Source organism: Siniperca chuatsi, linkage group LG24 (genome assembly GCF_020085105.1).
Source record: "Siniperca chuatsi isolate FFG_IHB_CAS linkage group LG24, ASM2008510v1, whole genome shotgun sequence".
In the NCBI taxonomy this organism is placed as follows: Eukaryota; Metazoa; Chordata; class Actinopteri; order Centrarchiformes; family Sinipercidae; genus Siniperca; species Siniperca chuatsi.
This window is the reverse complement of record NC_058065.1, coordinates 10158063-10178347: the sequence shown is the minus strand read 5'-3', so window position 1 is coordinate 10178347 and position 20285 is coordinate 10158063. Positions and strand designations below refer to the sequence as shown.

The window sequence follows — 20285 nt, the reverse complement described above, 5'->3', positions numbered from 1 at the left end:
AAGTCAGTGTGTAGGAAGAAAGCACCAGCTTTTTAAGTGTTAGTTTTGAGATCAGCTCATCAGTATTTGCAGCACAGCAGACAGCATAGGGAGTGTTTCACAAGAAATTATGGCAGGCTCCACTTTTGCTGCGCAGTCCATCACTGCCACTCGTCAAGCCTGAATGGGATATGAGTCAGACGAGAAGGCTTCTAGGAGAAGGAATGAGTTCACACAGGGCACACTCCATTGTCACTTTAACATGCTTTTTAGAAGGCAGGCCCATGTCAATCACTGTCAGTGCAGTTTATACTCCTCACTTTATTAACACAGAATAATTTTGATACTGACATACCAACACATGGGCTTAGACATTTTCTGGACTGACACATCTTCACATGGGATTGGGATGTCATGCTAGGACTGGTTCACAACAGCTTGTTTGACACAAACCAATAGTCATTTAGACATAAAAGTGGAGGGAACCCATTCTGGTGTATGGCCCCTAAAGATTGCATTTCTGTTGCCTCATTAGATGGAGCCAATTAAGAAGATCTCTGTCTCATTATAAAGGCTGGCCCCTGGGAGACAGCTGGGCCTGTCTGTCTAACTGTTTGTAGCTCCCTAGGTATGTGTGTGTGTGTGTATGTGTGTGAATGAGAGCTGATGGTGGGAATTGTGGAGCATCTTAGCCCTGTGTCTTTGTAAGTTTGTCTATTTTATAATCACAAGAAAATTAAAAGAAGCCTGGGGGAGCAGTCAACACATGTCCTGAGCAACGATTCATTTCTATGTTTAATGTGGGCCACAGCAAACAGCATATGTTTCAGTATACTGGCAATACAAGGAACATACTGTGGCTAGCCTTTCCTTTCCAGGAAAAAAAACCACAAGGCTGAAGCTATTGATTTTCCAAGCATGATATACATTTTTAAATGAAATCATGTAAGGCGGGATTCGACTGAACACAGCAGACAAATAAATGCTACTCTCAGTAGGAATTAGATTGGGACAACCAGAGTCTGTCTCTGATGAGTGATGATGAAACTACGTATCAATAATTAATGAGACCAATACAAAAGGTCAAGCACGCAGCAAGCCTCCTGCCTGACTCGCCATAGATCTGCCTTCAACTTTACTGCAGAGGTGCTAACAACAGCAACGACTAATGCAGCAGTAAGTCAGTTTGAGTCCAGCTGGCTTTGAAATCACCAAATGTGAGGATGGCATTGACTCTGCAGTACTGATTTAAGTTGCTGTTTTTTACAGAGAGAGAGAAAAATTGCAGAGAATCTAGTACTTTATCAGCATTGTGGGCAGCAGATAGAGATGGAAAAAGAGGATGACTCAGAGGTAGTGGGTGGATTGAGACCAGGTGAGACACTGGTGCAGCAGATGGGCAGATTTTCAGTGCTTAGTCTCTCCATCATGTTGCAGGCATGGGTGGAGAGACCTACTATTCAAGCCTGAATACAAAGGGCTGATATTCTGTAACCAATGTTTTGACTTAAATGACATGAGTCACTTTGATATTATTATTATTAATAGTGGTAGTATGGAAGAAATAAGACATACTTTCAAATATTAAAAAAATATTATTTCTAACTGCAGTTTAACATGCAAGCTCATGCCTGATAGTTTGACATTTGTGTTTAATAAAGCTAAATGATGCTCTCTTTCCTCTTTCTGATGTCTATATGGAATATTCTTGCTTCATATTACACACAAAACTGCCTTCACATGTACCACTACCCAACTATTCTTAGTTGTCTCTGTGTTTTATTTTTAGTTTGGCTGCCCACATTAAAGGGCAAAATTGTTCACCAAAATTCCTGTTGCTAGAGGACAAGATTTGCTACCAAAAATGAGTCTAAACACTGTAAACCAGCAGTACCAACAGCACTCACAAGTTAATAAACTGTGATTTCACACTTTGTCAATAAAGCATTTCAAAACAGGAAACAAAACATATATAAATGATTTTGTGGAGTCAAAAAAATGTATTACAGTAGAGTATTATGGAAGCACTGCATTTTACTAATTTCCTGTATTCCTGAATATTCTTAGAATACTAGTGTCTCAATTGGCTTCGTTCCGATCTGCAACTAGACCCAGAGGGAGACAGTGAAATGTGGGGATCACAGCAGACGCTCTCTCTCTCTCTCTGTCTCTCTCTCTCTCTCTCTCGCACACACACACACACACACACACTGACACACAGATGTGGGTCAGAGCAGTGGCCCAATTAAAATGCCAGCATGTACACTATTGTATCAACTTCTCTGATCAACAGCGGCGCAGTGCAATGCTGCAAGTCTGTAGTAACATCAATAACCTTTGTAAATATGTTGTATTATATATTTTGTATCCCAAGTACAAAATACATTTACACAAAATGATAACACTAACATGAAAATGTTACATCAGAGGACTATGAACCTAATTACCACAAAGACAATCTTAATGTGAGCAAGACATGTCCTGGTAATGTGATGAGACTCATAATAAATAATAAATATGGAATGTAAAAGTTGAAAGAGAAAACGCTCCTACAGGTAATTTAGCTGTGAAAACACAACTTTCAACATGGCATCTATCCAAATGTATCCATTATAAATCATGTTGTCACACTGGTCTAAAACTGAAGTTAATGGTGGTTCAAATGCTTTCATTTACATAAAATAAATATTTTTGCGGTATCAACAATTTCCAGTGAGCCCCACACTACATAGGAGTGACTAACTGGACCTGGGTCATGAGACTTTAACAGTGAGCTGATCTGAATTCCTCCTCCCTCCCTCTTATTTCTTCCTATCTTTTTTTTTTTCAGATCAGCTAGACTGGGGCTGTGGGGTGTAGGGGGTGAAATCACATGGATCAAATGAAATTTGGCATGGTTTGCACTGGGAAGACAGTGAGAGTGTGTGCATGTGTTTGCGTACGATGAGGCCTGTTTAAGGAACGGTGGAGGTGGGGGTCCTAGGGGCTAATCAAAGCATGCCGCGTCCACTGCAGCCCCATGTTAAGCTCAAGTCAGTGCCTCATTGTGTCTGTGTGAATGACCCTGGGGGAACACCAACTCCCGCTGCGCTGCATGCATTCCCCTCCGCATGTTTGCTCTGCCCAGGGTGTGGCCCAGTTCGAGAGGATTACGCTGAGGAATGCAGCCCAGCCCATCTTTTAAAACAAGAGAGGAGAGGGGGGCTGAGGCCATGGGCACAAAGTTTATGTTCACGGAAGCTTTCTAAAGATCCAAAAAAATGCAAATGCAATAAGCCCAGAGGGAGGAAGTTACAGTTAAGTCAGAGGAATCTCTTAAAAAACCATTGGTAACCGTTAGCATTTATGTTTCACTGTCTGGTTTCTGTCTGGACTGGTAGCTATGAAGTAACAGATTAACTCAAGGTCGCAGGCACTTTCCTAGTGAATCTTAATAACAATCTTTGATAAATGTTGCTCTGGTTCCCTGCCTGGCTAGACCTGTCACTTACTTTCACCTTTATTTCTTAACTGCTTCGGCTGAAACCTTCCCTTCTTTCCATGTTCCCTTGTTTCTTTATTTACCTGTTTCAGCCATCCCACGCCCCCAAAAAACACTTATGCTCTTTTGAAACAGAGTCCGGATTAAGATGTTCTTACTAAGTGAGGAAAACCAGGGCGCCTCACCCCCAGGGGGACTGTGGCAAGTCTGTGACACAAATGAGAAAATACTCCACACACCTGAAAGTAGCTTCTATTGTTTCTCCTGCTTCACAACTTTCTTTTTGAAAACCGCAACTTGACGAAACATGATAGTGCCAGGATGCACCAGACTATCCCCCACCTCTCTGACTGTTGAAGCTCAGTCAGGCGTGGAGGTCACCTGGAAAATTGACTGGTACAAAACAAAATGTGGGGAAGAAAATCTTAACAGATCATGTTATCAGGAATCTGATCTGCTGTGTAAAGACTTGAAGGACTTGTGTTTTGCAAAGTAGACTCCTTGACACATCTAAAAACACTCTCTAGTATGTATGTGTAAAATAAATTTTCTGCAGTATGGAAAAATAGCTATTTAAATGACAATCTCTCCATGAGCTGCTTATTTTTACTCTTATTTTCTGCTTTATTTAAAATCTGTGTGTTATGTCATATTTGTGCAATGACAAGCAGTCAAAAACATCAATTGAGACAAACGCTCTGGCATGTCTTTTACTGCAGAGGGAAGAAATATAACCCAGTCAGCATGGTCAGAGACAGCACGAACGAGAAAAAACTAGAAAAGCAGAGAAATAAGCATCAACAAAAGGCTACAGTCAGAGGCACAGCCAATGTGACATCATCACATGACTGGTGTGATTGCATTTACTCTATTAACCTAGGTATTCTCACTCATTTCCTACCGCCCCCTCCTCCCCACCACCACTTTGTCATGGTTTCCATGGTCACAGTGCAACAAGTATCAAAGAGCTTAAAGGAAATGGCTTCAACCACGACACATCGTTTGTAACACTGCTGGAGAAGCTGCCTGTATTGATTATCTATCACCATCTGGAGTGAATGACGTTAAAGTTGCAAGGGAGTGTTTGGCCCAAATATGGATGATAGTTCAATTTCTATCAATGGAATAGATTTAGACTATCACAGTCCAGTCTGCTTGATTTTACTTCTGGTTCAAAATGATTCAAATTGATTAACTAATGGTGATGTGTCTTCACATGTTTAAATCGTCAACCTGTTGTCACACATTGTGCCTGGCAGCAACTGAACCTGTCTGCAAATGTTTAGTTTGCATGCAAATTTCCTAATTCAAAAGATAAAGCCGAGACAAACCTCAAATGTGTGGGAAAGTCACAAAATAATACCAACACTATTGAATTTGGACTATTCTGGATTTATAGAGAAGAGCTTAACTGTGACAGGCTCCATTAATGTGTATGAATGTGTTATCGGGACATTTGCCATTGCTGCTCCTGTTGTTGAGGTCACCACTGTCAAATGTTCATGTCAGGTCTCAATGGAAATGAATGATACCTGCTAAGCTATATCACATCTACCAACCAAATGTGAATACAGCTTTAGTTGGACAGAGATGAAGCAGCCTGTCCTATTTGACAAATGTAGCATAGAGAGACTATTTCTAAAGACCACAGTGTAGAGCAGGAGGACAAAAAAAATCCCCTAGACATTGCACTATAGAAATGATGAGAGCAGCGCAGTGGATTCGGGACGCTGCAAGCTTTATGATCGAGAAAGCAGGAGCAAACCTAGCAGGAATGATTCCTCATCGTCACTCGTCCCATGCAAGACACACTAACAGAAAATGCAAAACCATTGTCACTGGTGTCTTCCCAGGTCATTCCTCTGCTCCAGATGAATGGAACTTGTGCGAGTGGCCACTGTTTGGCTGCTCCCAAACCCCTCTACACCCGTCCCTATCCTTGCCGTGTGTCAGCCTCTGGTCTGGTGACATCACTGCCTGATCAGAAATCTGACATAGTTGTTCTCCAGGTCTCATCGATAAGGATGGATGCACACACTGGAGCAACTGAATTATGCTCTCAAATGTAATTTATACCCAACAATGATCTTATCTCTATTTCTTGCCATGAGCAATTACAGTAACCTTTCTGACTTTTCCCACTGCATTGTGTTTAAAATGAATAACACCTTTTAAAGACTGCATTGCAGAAGACGATTTCCAGTCAGAGACACGTATAATATACTAAAGATTTACTTAAAATGTATCATCTAAAATAATTTTTTAAATGTTGTGCAGCCCAAACACCCAGTAAATAGGCAAAAAAATAAATAAAATGAAGCCACAAGTGTGGCTCTGCTAAGCACAGCAGGGCACAAATTATTTTTAAAAACTTTTTGAACTCTGGATCAAGATTATAAATCATGTCAAAATCTAAAACAAACCTTGGTGCACAGACTAGAAAGAAATTATTTTATTTTGGCAATTGGCTGCATAATTTGAGATTTGGCTATAGGAGAATTCAATAGGAAGGTGCCATTGTCATCGCAGTCTGAAAACAACAACCAGAACAGTCAAATTCTCCACTGAGTTGGCATGCTTGCCTACCGCTGCCTGACAAGTGCAACAACAGAGTTACACCTCCTACTCTATTCCTCTCCTGAGCCGTACCTTTCACATGTTAATGAAAAGGACCCTTCTGATCATTGGCCAAGTCACGCCTGGCAGCACACAACCCTGGCACGATAACCCTATCAGATGAGAAGACCCAGGAAGACGATACGGGCGTAATGGGGTGGAAATCAGCCTGCCGTGGAGCGAAACACATTTCCTAATGCATAATAAAGCATTCATTCTCTTAGCTGTCACGAGGAAAGTCTTTGTGAGAGAGGGGGCGAGTTGGAGTTAAAAGTACAGAGAATCCTGTATTCTTGTTCTGTCACTGGGTTGTATGGTGAAAAGAGGGGGATATGAGAGAGTGAGAGAGAAAGAGTGGCTGCAATTAGAATCAGATTTGTCTATACATTTATACATTTTAATGGCTAATTTAACATCTGGCTACAGGACAACAGTTGAAAATTGGCCTTTTGTCAGTGGAGCTTTTCAAACAAGGACCTGATGGAGGTACCCATACATTACACCAAGTCATCCCCACACCAGCTGGGGAGATGAGATGGATTCTGTTGCTTAACAGATGATGCTGACAACAGCTATGAAGTTGCCTTGGTGATGCTCAAGAGGCTAGCAAAGACCTCCTTTTCAAATCCTTCAAAGGAGTGTCAGAACACCTTGTGTCAGACAAGGAAGATGACCCTTTTGTCCACTATGGTCCCTTGCAGAGAGCATTTCTCATAGTGAGATGCCTCATTCATATTATCAGAGAACAGGGGTTACAGGATAAGTAACCTCAAGTTCTTCTAGGTTTTACAGCTTCCTGTGTGAGACATCTTGAGTGCACACTGAATGCATAGGCTTTTCCTTCATTCTGTACATTAGGGTACAGATGATGCATGAATTGCCAGTGGATTGCCTCAAAGCCACTATTTGTAGTAAAACGTCATTGTGAATAGTCTAAATGAAAGGTGGCAGTAGTATATGGTTGAGCGCTCCGGTCATTTAGTTTCCTAAGTCAGGGATGACTGGTTGGAGTTTTCAAGGAACAGCAAAATCATGTCATGTGCAGAGGATCCATGTCAAGCCTTCCCTTGCACGGTTCAACAACAAATCAATCCCAACTGGAGTCAGCTGTTTGCCCGTTAAACCATAACAGCATAATAGCTTGCAAAATCTGGCAGCTGGGAAGGAATGTCACTCAATGACTGACTGCAAGCAATAACTTAGCCAGCCTTACCATGAGCTAAGTCTTAGCCAAGAAAACAGCTGATAGCACCATAAAGGCAGCTTGTTTTCATAGTGTCAAATAAATAATTGACCGTGAGTAACTTGTAATGAAGAGGGCTTTTACACACTCCAAACATTTCAATGGATTTCATGTACAAAAAATGTGAAAGTGTGGAAAGCTTGCCATGCGTTTCAAGAGGGATAGGGTCACAATTTAACAATGTCCCCTGCAAACCACCATTTTCTAGAATAAATTCGACATTTTCAGGTGTAGGAAAATGTACCACATCAGAATTAAGAACAACTCTGCATGGTGTGACTCTAGTCTCTCTCTTTCTTTACTGACCTCATACACAACCTTGAAAAATGTGACATCCACTCTCGACACACTGCACTGCTGTATATGTGAAATGCAGCTACAGTTTACATATAAAAAAAAAAATAAACTCTTCACAGTTGCAGTGTTCTGCTCTAGTTTCTTTGGCTATTTATCATTGTCACTGCTGTTTTTTTTTCCACACAGCTTAAAAATAATGGGTTTCTCTTCAATGCAGTCATTTTATTTGCTGCATGTGGGGGCTTGTGTGAAGCAACCTTGTTAGAATTGGGGAGACTTTCAAAGTGTCTGGTGTTAAGTTAATTTACCACTATTTAACCACTATGAAAAAGCTAATTGTGTGTAGTGAAGTGTATTGAACATAACAAATATAACAGTGACATAACTTCTGATAAGAGGGGTCAACAAATAAACTATAGGCAATTATTGAAGGAAAAACTACTTTTAGTGGATTTTCATACTAAATAACAATTAATAATAACAATTATATCCATTTAAAATTGAGATTCTGGTCTCAAGTCAGCATAAAAAAAGATAAACCGCATCATGAAAATGCAATACCTATACCTCTTCTTGGCTCTGTGAGAACCAAACATTACAAAACAAGCTCTGGCTGTTTATGTTGTTGGTTGGTTGTGTGTGTCAGCTGACATGCACCCAGGAATAGAAGCCCTGGAATGACTTCAGGCGATCAAATGTTCGCCCGCCAGTAAAGATGATGGACAAGGCATGGTAACATTAGAAGAACTTACCGTATAAAAAACCAAACGCACACACACGTGCATGCACACACACACACACACACACACACACACACACACACACACCTGTGGTGACGGTGAACATGACAACAGACCTCTCTGGCCTTTAGCTTCATAGGTCAGTCTGGTCTGCTAACTGCAGCACAGCATGGAGACCTGACACACATGCTAATTTAAGCAGACAACCTACATCCACCGACCATTAGGAACCACAAAGCTGTAACGTTTTACGTCAGATGCTATATTGGTACAGCTTGGATGTAATCAAATTATTCATATTTGCTTTACATCATTTGACAGTTCCCCAAGGTTGTGTAAAGAGAAATAAATTAATGAGTAGAATCCATGATGATTTCTGTAGTGTTACCTGTATGCCAGGCATTCATGACAACACATTAACCTCGTGAAAAGGTCTAAATAGGTATAGATTTTTCTATCTATTTGTATCCAACACTGTGTAGGAAAAAAAAATAGAATAAAAGTAGAGGATAGAGTGAAATTCATAAAATCCTAACAGAACACAGCAGTTACCGACTGTATTTAAAAGTCCTTACCTTTAACGAGTCAAAGCAGGCAATCACCCTCCCATTCTCTACCTGGCAGCTTTTGGGTGGGTGGGCAAATTTGCATTCCTCATCGCTGCGTGAACAAGTCCCTCTCTGAAACTGCCGGCACACTTCCAGGGTCAGCCATTTTGTGTCCCGTATCGAGGCAATGTTTAGAGCCATGTCAGCAGCACTGGCTGTGGAGCTGGGGTGGAGTGGAGCCACTTGGTTTAAGGAGGAGGCTATCCTCTGAGGAGGTGTTTTAGAGTGTTCCAGTAAAAAAAATAAAACACACAATAACTAAAACTGATGGAACATGTAGCTATAAATGATCAGTGGATGAGGTTTGTCCTTGCAGACAGGAGAGTGGAGGTAATGGACTGGCAAAGTCTCTGTGACCGGAGCATGGGACTGCACTGCCGTTTTGGAGTTTGTCAGTCAAACAGCTAATTGTTCATCAGTCAGTAAGTCTCAGGTGCAGACCTCTGACAAGGCAGAGGGGGCATGCTCAGAGCCAAGCTCTACTGGTTGTATCAATGTCCCCAAAATGTCCTTTGTATGAGTGATGATATCTGTGCAAGGGTGAATGTTGGGGAGCAGAAGTGGTGCTATTTTGAGGTGCAATGGCACAGTTTAGGACAACACAAAGTTTGTGGCTTTCTATTGTTTAAAAGTCTTCAGTACCTATTCTCTCTGAGCTTTGGCACCTTGGCCAGCAGTGCAATAGCTCCACCTCTTCACTTAGGTTTCCTTCACACTGAGCACAGGTAAGGACAAACCAAAAGGTCAGGGGTGTTTGCAGCTGAGCTATGTACTGTCACAACTGCAGAGGGAAAAATCTGGAGCTCTTCAGAAACGCCCAGGGATCTTCAGGAAAGGATGTTGTCTCACAAGGCACTTTCTGTCAGTGATCTGAAATGGAGAAGAGAAAGAGACAGAAAGAGAGAGACATGAAACAAACAGTGAGGTTATTTTCAGAGTGAGAAAATGGCTTGCTAAATATGATGGGCAACTATTTATCTAATAGGCCTCAACAGGTGTTAACAGTGCTTGTGTATGCATGTCAATCTGAATTTGTGTGCATACTGCCCCAGAGGGGTGCTCGCTCTAAAGGGTTCAGGGCTGATGAACCAGAGAAAAGGCAGTTGTGAGGTTTTTCAGAAGCCACTTGAGTTTAAGTCCCCCAATCACTGCTGTGTGCCATTGTATGGGGTGACTACAAGCCCACTGGCTCTCCAACATATTGCATACAAAGCAGTGAATGGCAAAAGCCTCTGTGCTATGAGACAGTGGACAAGAGCATCGAGTCAGAGCAGAGATAGAAAAATGCCCCAGGGTCCAACCCACCCTGTAGAGCCATGCACGGTGGGATGCTGCAGCCAATAGAAAACCGCGCAGCGCAGCACTATTCCGGGCAGCCATCCAGCAGCCACAGAGGGACCGAGACAGATGCATATGCCAGTGCCAGACACAATTATGACGCTACGCAGTGTCCTGCAATATTCACTGGTCGCCCACCGTCCAAATTAGATACCGGCTCATTGACAGCAGCCTGTCAAATTTACATCCATGGGGGGAATGTGTATGTGCTCCCTGCCTTGTCCTGTAACGGCGCTGGTCTCTGTGCCTGTTTGTTGTCTAGGGATAGAGCAGGGACAATTGATGGAGCAACAATCTGAGGAAGTGACCTTTAGCTTGAGTGTATGAAATCCATTACTAAGCTACTGCGCAGGGTGCTCTTTTCTTGGCACATCTGGAAATGTTTTTCTGCTAACTGGGGGTGGGGAAAGGGGGCTGAGGACACCAGACTAAGGGAGGAGAAGGGTTGTAAAAAAACCTACAGCTCTGGTTAAAAGATTCCCCCTTTATGGTTATACTAACCATATAAACTTATCTATGGAAAACAGAAAAGACCAGTAGCAATCACCAAGAATATGTTAAATAATGTGAGAACAATATCTTAAACAACCTCTAAAGGCATACCACAAGCTCCGGTGTTAATGAAGGCAAGTTGAGACTTGTACTCAAACCATCTATGCTACTGTTAAGGGAAGAAGAAATCACTTCACAAATTCCCTTCATAGAAACCCTCAGACAGTTGTCATACAGGTGTGCAGTCCTTCAGGTCTTGTCAGATTTGGGTTAGGCACAGTATTTTTGTCCTGCTGTCCTGTAGACCTAAACATCATCCCTTGTCTTGGTCTGTTAGTTGGTCTCTCCAATTGGAGACTTTTGATTTTCTGCTTGTAGTTTGATATATCAAAGAGAGAAAGTCAAAAAGACCATAAGGACGAGGCCATATATCCAAAACGATAAATGGCTCACGAAAAACAAATCTTCGTGACTGTGCTTGATTTTTTTTTTTTTTTTTTGCTGGTCACAAAGATAGGTAGATTTTCCTTAGACAACTAGCGGCTTCCCCTTGAAATCACCCACCAACACTATAATGTTCTAAGCCTACAGTTCCAGACCATTGTCTAGCTAATCATATTGTCCCACTTTAGTGCTGATCATGTGAAATGAGATGAGAAGCTTCCTTGCCCGATCATACTGACGCCCAGGCTCCACTCTCCAAGGCAGGATTTAATTTCACACCATCTCCCCAGGGAGAGAGCCAATCGCTGCAGAAGAGAAAGTCAGGTAAGAATCATGTCAGATCTGACCTTTAACAATTAATCCCTACTTATTTTTAGAAGCCATAAGAAGCCTGTGATCAAGCTAACCTACTTTGTCAGAATGTGTGAAGGGACGATGGCGCCATTTCTCTGTGAAAAATGACTTGGCCTAAAATGATGGAGCATTTTTATTTTTTGTAGAAAAAGCAGAGGTTTACTGCACTGAAAGCTTTCATTAAATTGAGTAGGCCAACAGTGTTGATAAGGGTTGGTTTGGGTCATCTGAAAAGCACCCAGGGGACTCAACAGGCAACATTAAAACAATGTTTGTCGTGAAAGATATTCAAAACAAATGGTGAGGACTGAAGATCAAAAAGATCCTCATGTGGGTGACGGTACGATAAAGATCATGCAGGAACATGACTGCATGTCTGTTCCCATACTGTATAGACTATATGTTTGTGCAATTTGCCAAGGGAATTTAGCAAAATCTGCATTGAGACTAGGCTTGAATCAATTTTTTAATTAACTATTTAGACAACTGATGAAAAAGAAATTTAATCAATTGCAATTTTGATAATCAATTCAGTCTTTCTGGCAATTGAATATCATATTATGACAAATATATTCGGTGTTTCTGCCAAGTAAAAAAAATCTTTAAAAACTCAAGCGATTAATCAACTGTGAAAATATTCAAAAGATGCAGCCCAAGTAGCTTGTCAAAGAACAAAGATGTACTGCAAACTATTAATAGACATAACTATATATAATGTGCAGTGTGTTGCATGTGCTTTACCAAACTAGCTTTAAAGAGATGGATGTGTAATATTGAAATGACGCTGTTTAGCAAAGACAACTGAGTCCTCTTACACTCTTGAAACATTCCAAAGCCCCTGCTGGAAAGCAAATGTATCCCATCTTAAGAGCATGAGAAACTCAAACACAGTGGAAGAAAAATGATTTGCAGTAATGACTGCTTTGGAAAACTCTAGCTGGTCTCAGAGGCAGTGCATGCAGTTTTGGTCTAACATGTCCTTGGACAGTGTGCCACTGGTTTGGCTCAGGCTAGTTTAGCTTCTGCTAGAGCATTACACCTACAGTACATGCAGCATGGCTTAGTTTACGCTGAGCTTAGCGGGTTGCGCTTCAAGCACAATGCAACTGATATAAAGGGAGGGAAAGACAGATAGTCAGCAGGTAGGAAGGGACCATACAGCACCCAATGTTTTGACCTCAGAGATTAGCCGTCCTGTACACCTTCATGACTGAACCAGGTTCTGTTACTGCAGTGTCCTTTCAGGGACAGAAATCTCAAGATTAGCATTTAACAGAAATATAGTCTAAGTGAAGGACTAGTCTAATAATCTGGCTCTGACAACACAGAAATATATTGTGTTTCAAGTTGTTGTAATGAAATGGATGCCATTTCATACCAGATGCCCTGGGTGTGTGGATGTTAATATGGCTGTTCACTTTGGCGACTGAATCTTTAATCCTGATCCATCCTTTATGGTTTCAGCTATACAATACCACATTTTAAATAAAACCTACAGAGCCAATCCTACACATCAGAGTATATCCTGTTTATCGTTAGTTCCTGAGTTCCTGCAAGAAGCCTTTGTCCCCTCTATGTCCTCAGTTCAAACAGAGAGGGACAGTGGACAGACAGGGTGACCTGATAAATCAGGGCAGAGATGTGAAGAAAAGCACCACAGTACTAGACTTTATGGATTACTGACGCTTACTAAAGCCAGCTGGCAGTGGCATTATCTTGGTCAGTCTGCTTAATTGAATGAGAGTCAGCGGGACTGGGGCATCTCAAGTGAAAGTCATTGGCTTGACCTCTGAATACCATGCATGTAACCCATTAGTCTGGTATCTGTGCACTCTGGCCGTGCAGTGCAGTTTATCTTAGCTGCTTGTATTTGTTCAGCAGAGACAATAAGCTACCTGGTTTCCATTGGTCATAAGCCTTGTGACAACGTTTACTGTGGCATCAGCCAGGTGTTGCCAGCAAAATAAAGTAGAAACACAAATGATTGTGACAGACAAGCACATGAGCTGGGTACCTGAGTGGCTGCATTTCCATTTATTACCATTTTATGCTGGCAAACCACGGTTCTATGGTCATTTGCATGGCCAAGAGGAACAAGTGGTCAATGTTTTTCAAGGCTGTGGAGAGAGGGCCTCATTGTAGAGGGGAAATAGGAAAATGTTCACTTTCCAGTGAGTAATGGAAAATGAGTGAGCCTTATAGTACAGGTTTTATCAAAATGTCCTCTATCCCTAACAAACCTAACTTAGCTTTCAGTGTGACATCACCAGCTTGTTGGCTTGCAAAATGTTCCTTTGCATCTTCCAGAGAGGATCAGAGCAGGGCTATACCCTGCAGCCTAATTCGTATTTAATACTATGGACGTTATGATGCTTATGAAATTGTCTTTGGCATAAGCTACGGCTCCTTGAGTTCAATATCATCAAGTACCATTAGCGATAAGGACGGGTGAGTGAGCTCAGCAGAGTCTATACCAGGACTAAGCTACTGTTCTGAGGCAACACAAGAAGCATTTCACAGAGTCAGCAGATAGGTGTTCCCCATATCATAATAGCCTTAGCTAAACCACAGTGACCCGAATGGCCCTGCTCATGATATGGGACTGGGGTTTTCTCTCCTGATCAGTGGCCCATTTCATAACACAGAACACATTACGTACCTTTTCCATCATTTGCTAGGTTTTTAGTAGTGTTAGTATCTGGGATTGATATCAACCCTGGCACTCAGTAAATGGACTTGTTTACTGTGTAAGTGTTCTTGTCTATTACCTGCTTAGCCACAGGACTCAGGCAAGTCATCAGCTAATTACAGTATAGTTGGCAGCCAGAGGTGAACAGTGCTGTTCAGATAATCATGATGATTACCAGGATACCCAAGTTTACTTAATCTAAAAGTCTGATGTGAGAATTGTAGAAGCACTGTACCTACTGTAACTGTTTTTGATAAGTTCCACTGACACTTTATATATCCTAGAATCAAGGATAGAAAATACTAGGTTAGATTAAAGCTCTTGTAGATTGAAATATTAAGTGAAAACTTACAAATTACAGCGCTTGAAAACATAAGAGCTGAATGATTCAGCAAACTCACCCTCGTGTCACGGAGCAATCAGACTCCCTCTTACATGCAGAAGAAAAACCTACCAACTACTAAATCCTTTTAATACCATCTCGAGGTGCAATTTGCATGAGAGTCAATTCAGAGAAAGGGGATTTCTGGCTGACAGGGTCTTGCAGTAAGGACTTGGTGCTTGTCTGAGACTTATCCCATTATTTTCTCAACAGGAAGGGCTGAACTGATGTTCCATTTTAGAAAACACCCACTTCCCCTTGATCCACGGCCAGACGTATGACACCACCCTGGCCTTTTCCATGCAGGCAGTGATGTCCACTACTTGACCACGCCAGGGCCAGCGTCTAGCCCAAAACTAAATCTAGATAGACAGCGAGATGCGAGGGACATGTCAACCATGCCCTATCTAACTCAAAAGGTTAATTATAATGTGGGCCTTATTAGAACTGTGAAGTTCCAGCTTATTCAGGCCATCATCTATTTGTGTGTACATACATAAAGAGCGTCAAAACATCAGACCCTGTTCTGAACAAACAATCTTTGCCATTGGCCTTGTTATTTGGATAATTTGCACACCAAGAGTTACGAAGAAAAACTTTGTGAGAACAACACAAAGAAAGACAGGGCAGATGCCACACAACATGACAAGTCTTTCTCTAGAGTGAAAAATATGTAGCCCATGTGGCAAAAGAGAGTTCCTGACATTTGCACTGAGGAAGGGGCAAGTCAACTGCTGTGATAATGCCTCTCCCTCAGGAGTCGAAAGAGAAAGTCCATTACAGTGCTGGAAACTGCAATAAGGGCAGTTACTGCCTGGCTGCAAACTCCCAACTCCTGTGCATTAATCCCACACACTCTATATCTTCTTCTCCTTTCTTCCCTCGTTTTTCTTCCCTCGTTTCCAGCCTCACACTCTTTCTCTCGCACAGATAAAACATTCCCTCTCCTCCCTCCCCACCCAGACTGGTATGCAGCATACTGCAGCAAAACTCCTGAAAGAAATCTTTAAAAAAAAAAAGAAAAAAGAAAAAGAAAAAGCCAGCCAATATGACGGTTCTTTCCCACCTCGTTTCACTGGGTTCCGTAGCTCTGCTGTGTGCCTCTGTCTGTCTGCTGTCCCGAACAGAGGAGGCACCCGGTGCTTCTGTGACACTGAGCTTCAGTACAGCTCTCCCTTCAGCCTCAGCGACTGGAGTTAATGACCATGTGAACTGTTGTCATTCCTCGCGAGCTGCCGAGTGCTGCAGCCGGAGGTCCATGCCTAGACTGGGATTTTCTCTCGATGTCTCTCTCTCTCTCTCAGCCACGGAGCAAGCAAGCGAGGCAGGCAGGCAGGCAGGAAGCAGAAGAGTGTCTACTCCAACTATCTGGCTGAAACACTTCCAGCCAACCCCCCCACACCCCTAAAGCCAGCCCCTTCCTGCCCACCAGCCTGTGGCAAGGCCCTGCCCCTTAACAGCTCCAGCCAATAGAAGGACAGCTACTCTGAATCACAGCTTTCTGTGCCTCTCGATTGGAACAGAGCAGACTAAGTGATGGGGCGAAAACTGTGCTTACAGTAACAACCTCTGAATGCTGATCTTAAAAGGTATTTCCCCAATTTCATGCCCTGCTCAATAGCTGTCACATTTATTATTTGTCCATCCTTCTCCTGGTGAATTTGATTATACTTAAATTCAAATCAGCCCAACCAGAACCAAGCTCAAGCATATAAAGTCTAGACGTGTTTCTCATACGACAAAGCAATACCAGTAGGCTATAATCAAAGAGTTGCTGCAGTCACATAATGAAGATCAGCCCTGTCCTTGTCTATGTTCTATCATCACATTTAACACCATCCCCCCAGGAAACAAGAGCACTGCATCTCCTCCCCCTCACGACTCTCCTCTACCTCCTCGCAGCATCCGTCCTCTAAAGTCATCTACCCCACCTTCCAGACACTCACCCCCCCCAACCTCTCCTCATCCCTCACCAGTATGTTCTAGCTCTATTTCAATCAAATTCCTTAGTTTACCAGACTGGAAAATTGCACAGTAGTGAACATTTCTGTTATTGTTATTGCATCAGAATTTGCTTGTGGGAAAAAAAGATTGGTGGTAACTGGGATCTGTCTCCTCCCCCACCCGTCCTCTCCCCTCCACCCAGCTGATGACATGCTGGTTGGCATCATATGAGCCATGAAACTGGAGCGTCACAGAACTGATGAGTCAGAGATCCAGCTTCATGACTTTTCGATCCAGATTCAATAGAACAGCTGTACCGCCTGTCTCTCCCTGTGTCTGTCTCTCTCTCTCTGCTTCTGTCTCATACAAAGGCTGTGAATGACGCGGCAGCCTGGGTGTTTCGTTGACATCAGTGAGGCTAAACATGCTTCACAGTTCCATGATAAACAAACCTTACTGTCTGATTATGCTTTAATAGCTACATATAATCTGATGTTCCACAGGCAATAGATTTGTCAAATGGTTTTGGGGAGATGGGGGTTGGGGGGGGATTAATCTCTCTAGCATGAAAAATTGTCTACCTCAGCAAATGACACTGAATACTGACGTCATCTTAGGCATCAGGGCACCTGTAATGAAATAACACAGACGAGTGCTCAGCCATTACATGAAGCACGACCAGGGAGGTGGGGGATATCAGCCTTTGTCAAAAGCAAAAGTGTCACCTTACACCTTCTGTCAATGTAGTCTCACTATGCTATATCATGTACACAGATGCAAGATATTCAAGGAGCAGGAATGCTCCTAGATGGCAACAACTGTATATTACTGCAGGATGAAACTTGACAGGTACGTCCAGAAAAAAAAAACCCTCAATATGTTATGATTCATCCTGAACAACAACAGTTGAACAGACAAACCTGCTACACCATTATTGATAGATGAAGCATATCAATTTCTCATTTGGCAACCAACTTCTCAATAACCACATTACTGAATAACTGTCAATAACTGTATAACAAGCCCTGCTTGAAGCTAATTTCCACCGGCAGGCCTCAGATAGCCTACCTCCTAAATAGATTTGTCCGACAGGAAAACAAACAAAAGCCTGGCAGACAAACAAGCTGAGCCACTTCCTTCCTACATGGTATACCCTCCCCTCTTATTATCCCCGTCCAGTTTGACCCCAAACAGCTTGGCTCACTCACACACAACCAGATTCTGTGGTTCAAAGTGGCTTTATTTTCAAATACAAAAGGAGTATTCTGAAACGCTGGCTAATTACAGCAAATGAAGATTGATGGGTTAAAACTGTGTTTGAAAATGCTACCCAGCACAGAATATTGTATTATAATATTATGTGTTATTACTACTGGATAGTTTAATGACAAGAAGAAAAAATAAAACAGGGCTCAGAAATAGGGCACCGAAGACAGATCAATGAAAAGGCAGCTGTCTTTTTCTATTATTAGCCGTAATCAAATATCAAGCGGCAGAGTGTGCTTCCTTCCGCTTGAAACCCATTCTGGTAAGTCTGTTACACACCAAGTCCACATGATGATTGAGAATAAACAAGTGCATAATGGATGCGTAGGCAAGTGGTCAACCAGTGTGTTTTGGAGCAAGTTCAAAGCTGTGCATTGAGACTGTGTTCTAAATTAAAGATAGAAAAAAGGATAAAAATCAACCAGGAAGTACTGGTTTCACTACATTAAAATTCCTACTGGCTTGGGATAAGTATTGTATATTTTCTCTAGGTTAATCTGATGCTAATTTGACCCTATATTCAATTCAATTCAATTTTATTTATATAGCGCCAATTCATAACAGAAGTTATCTCATTGCACTTTTCCTATAGAACAGGTCTAGACCGCACTCTTTATAATATTAATTACAGAGACCCAACAAATCCCACCATGAGCAAGCATTTGGCGACAGTGGCAAGGAAAAACTTCCTTTAAGAGGCAGAAACCTTGGACAGAACCAGACTCAATGGTGGGCGGCCATCCGCCGCTGCCATGTTAGGTTTTGAGAGAGAGAGAGACAGAGAGAGATGGGGGGGCACAATGCAAAATGTTATTGACCTATATAATGTTACTGACCAATGTTTCATACTGCTGATTATAATAAGCTCATTTCCTAACAATCATAGTGCACTGTGGATTGCTATGTCTTACTCAAGTGTACCATTTCTGTAATAGTCTTAATGAACACAATATATTCCATACAAATGGCAAACCAAAGTCCTAGTTACATTGTTATACTGATAGCTCATTTGAACTTAATGCTTGCTGCCTCTCTGCATCGTGCTTCCATTGGTGCAAGTCTGCTCTGAGATGGTAATTTGCATTTTCAGAAGGACCAATTACTGTACATGACCTAGCAGCTAGCCTGATCACAACTTGTTAACCTCACCCAGGTGAAGGCTCTTGCTCAGCCAACCTGCAGTAGATTAAAATGTGCCTCCACTTATGTCTCATTAGAACTGCTTTATTTTTTCTTGTACACAGCAATTAAATCTAACAATCCATTAATCAAGGTGCCATTACATTTATTGTGTTTTTATATTTGCATTCGAAAGTAACAGCATACAATAGTTAGTTCGTTGTACACTGGAATATGGGTGTAACTAGTGACAATGTCACAACGTAATATCTTAACTGTTAATACTGGTGACTGTTTATCATATATGGTATCAATAATAAATGAGTTATTATCATACCTATCCCCGAGTGATTTCGTTATGGCCATTAGCTACTTCACTAATAGCAAACAACATGTCCCAGAAAGTATTACATTAAACCGTGCGGGTGAGACACACAGGGACCACTACGACTACGTAATGCATGCTGATTTAATCTCTGTTTTTTATGTAGCTGCTTTCACTTGTTTTCATTAGCTATCTTGGCAGTGGTTATAAACTAGCATAGCAATCCAGACATCAGCGCATAATGTTTATGATACTGGAGTAGCATCATTAGAACTATGTTAGCCACCTATACTGTCCAAAGAGCCGCTATATTCACCATAACGCCGTATCAAGTGTGTAAAGACAAAGCCAGAGCCAAAGGGTGCTAGCTACTAAGCTAACTACCTGCAGCTTACCTGATGACGAACCTGTCACATCCAGCTGCACTTCAGCCGCCACCACCGCTTCACGAGAGCGCTATTTCGGTTGGAATGGGACGCAAGGTTCGGAACAGGACGGCAAAAATGGTCTTAGACTGAGACTTCTTAGTATTTCTTTTTAGCAGCAAACTTTTTCGCTTTCGAAATATATTTCAGAGAAAGGCAGAAGTAAGCTATCACTCGCTACACGCTAGCTCGCTAACTACTTTTAAGGCTAGGGTAGGAAGCAACAAGCGATTTTGACAGTTCGATGAAATGTTGAATGCGCTTCGCTAGGGGGTTAGTACTAAGGTATAAACATTAATAACGCACTTGTGAAAAACTATTTGAGATATTATAAGCTGCAACTGAAAGACAAATGGTATATCATTGCAATGTTTTGGTAATGTCGTTCAATTTAAACACGGAAATCTAGTTCTATTCGATAAACAACACAATTCCCACCCTACAGCAAAGGTGGTACTGTCCAGAGAAACCAAGGGTAAAGGGAGGGGGGGTGCTTGTTACCTAGGAAACAACAGTGAATCTCCCTGGGGGAAAAGATGTGGC

At 42.0% G+C, this 20285-nt stretch overlaps 1 protein-coding gene across 19 annotated transcripts in view; it reads right to left on the bottom strand.

Moving 5' to 3' along the window:
- Positions 1–19977, bottom strand: part of mbnl2 (muscleblind-like splicing regulator 2) — a 52707-nt gene extending 32730 nt beyond the window's left edge. For 4 of the 19 annotated variants that reach the window (XM_044187338.1, XM_044187341.1, XM_044187348.1 and 1 more), the window contains exons 1-2: positions 19713–19975; positions 8932–9834 (exon numbers count right to left, since the gene is read on the bottom strand). In XM_044187338.1, coding sequence (XP_044043273.1) covers positions 8932–9105 — 174 coding nt within the window. In that variant the 5' untranslated portion in view covers positions 9106–9834; positions 19713–19975. Of the gene's footprint in view, positions 1–8931; positions 9835–14682; positions 14703–15729; positions 17473–19712 lie in introns of those variants that run through there. The other 15 variants (XM_044187345.1, XM_044187342.1, XM_044187347.1 and 12 more) reach the window with 10 other exon arrangements.
- Between the last annotated feature and the right edge of the window lie 308 nt (positions 19978–20285).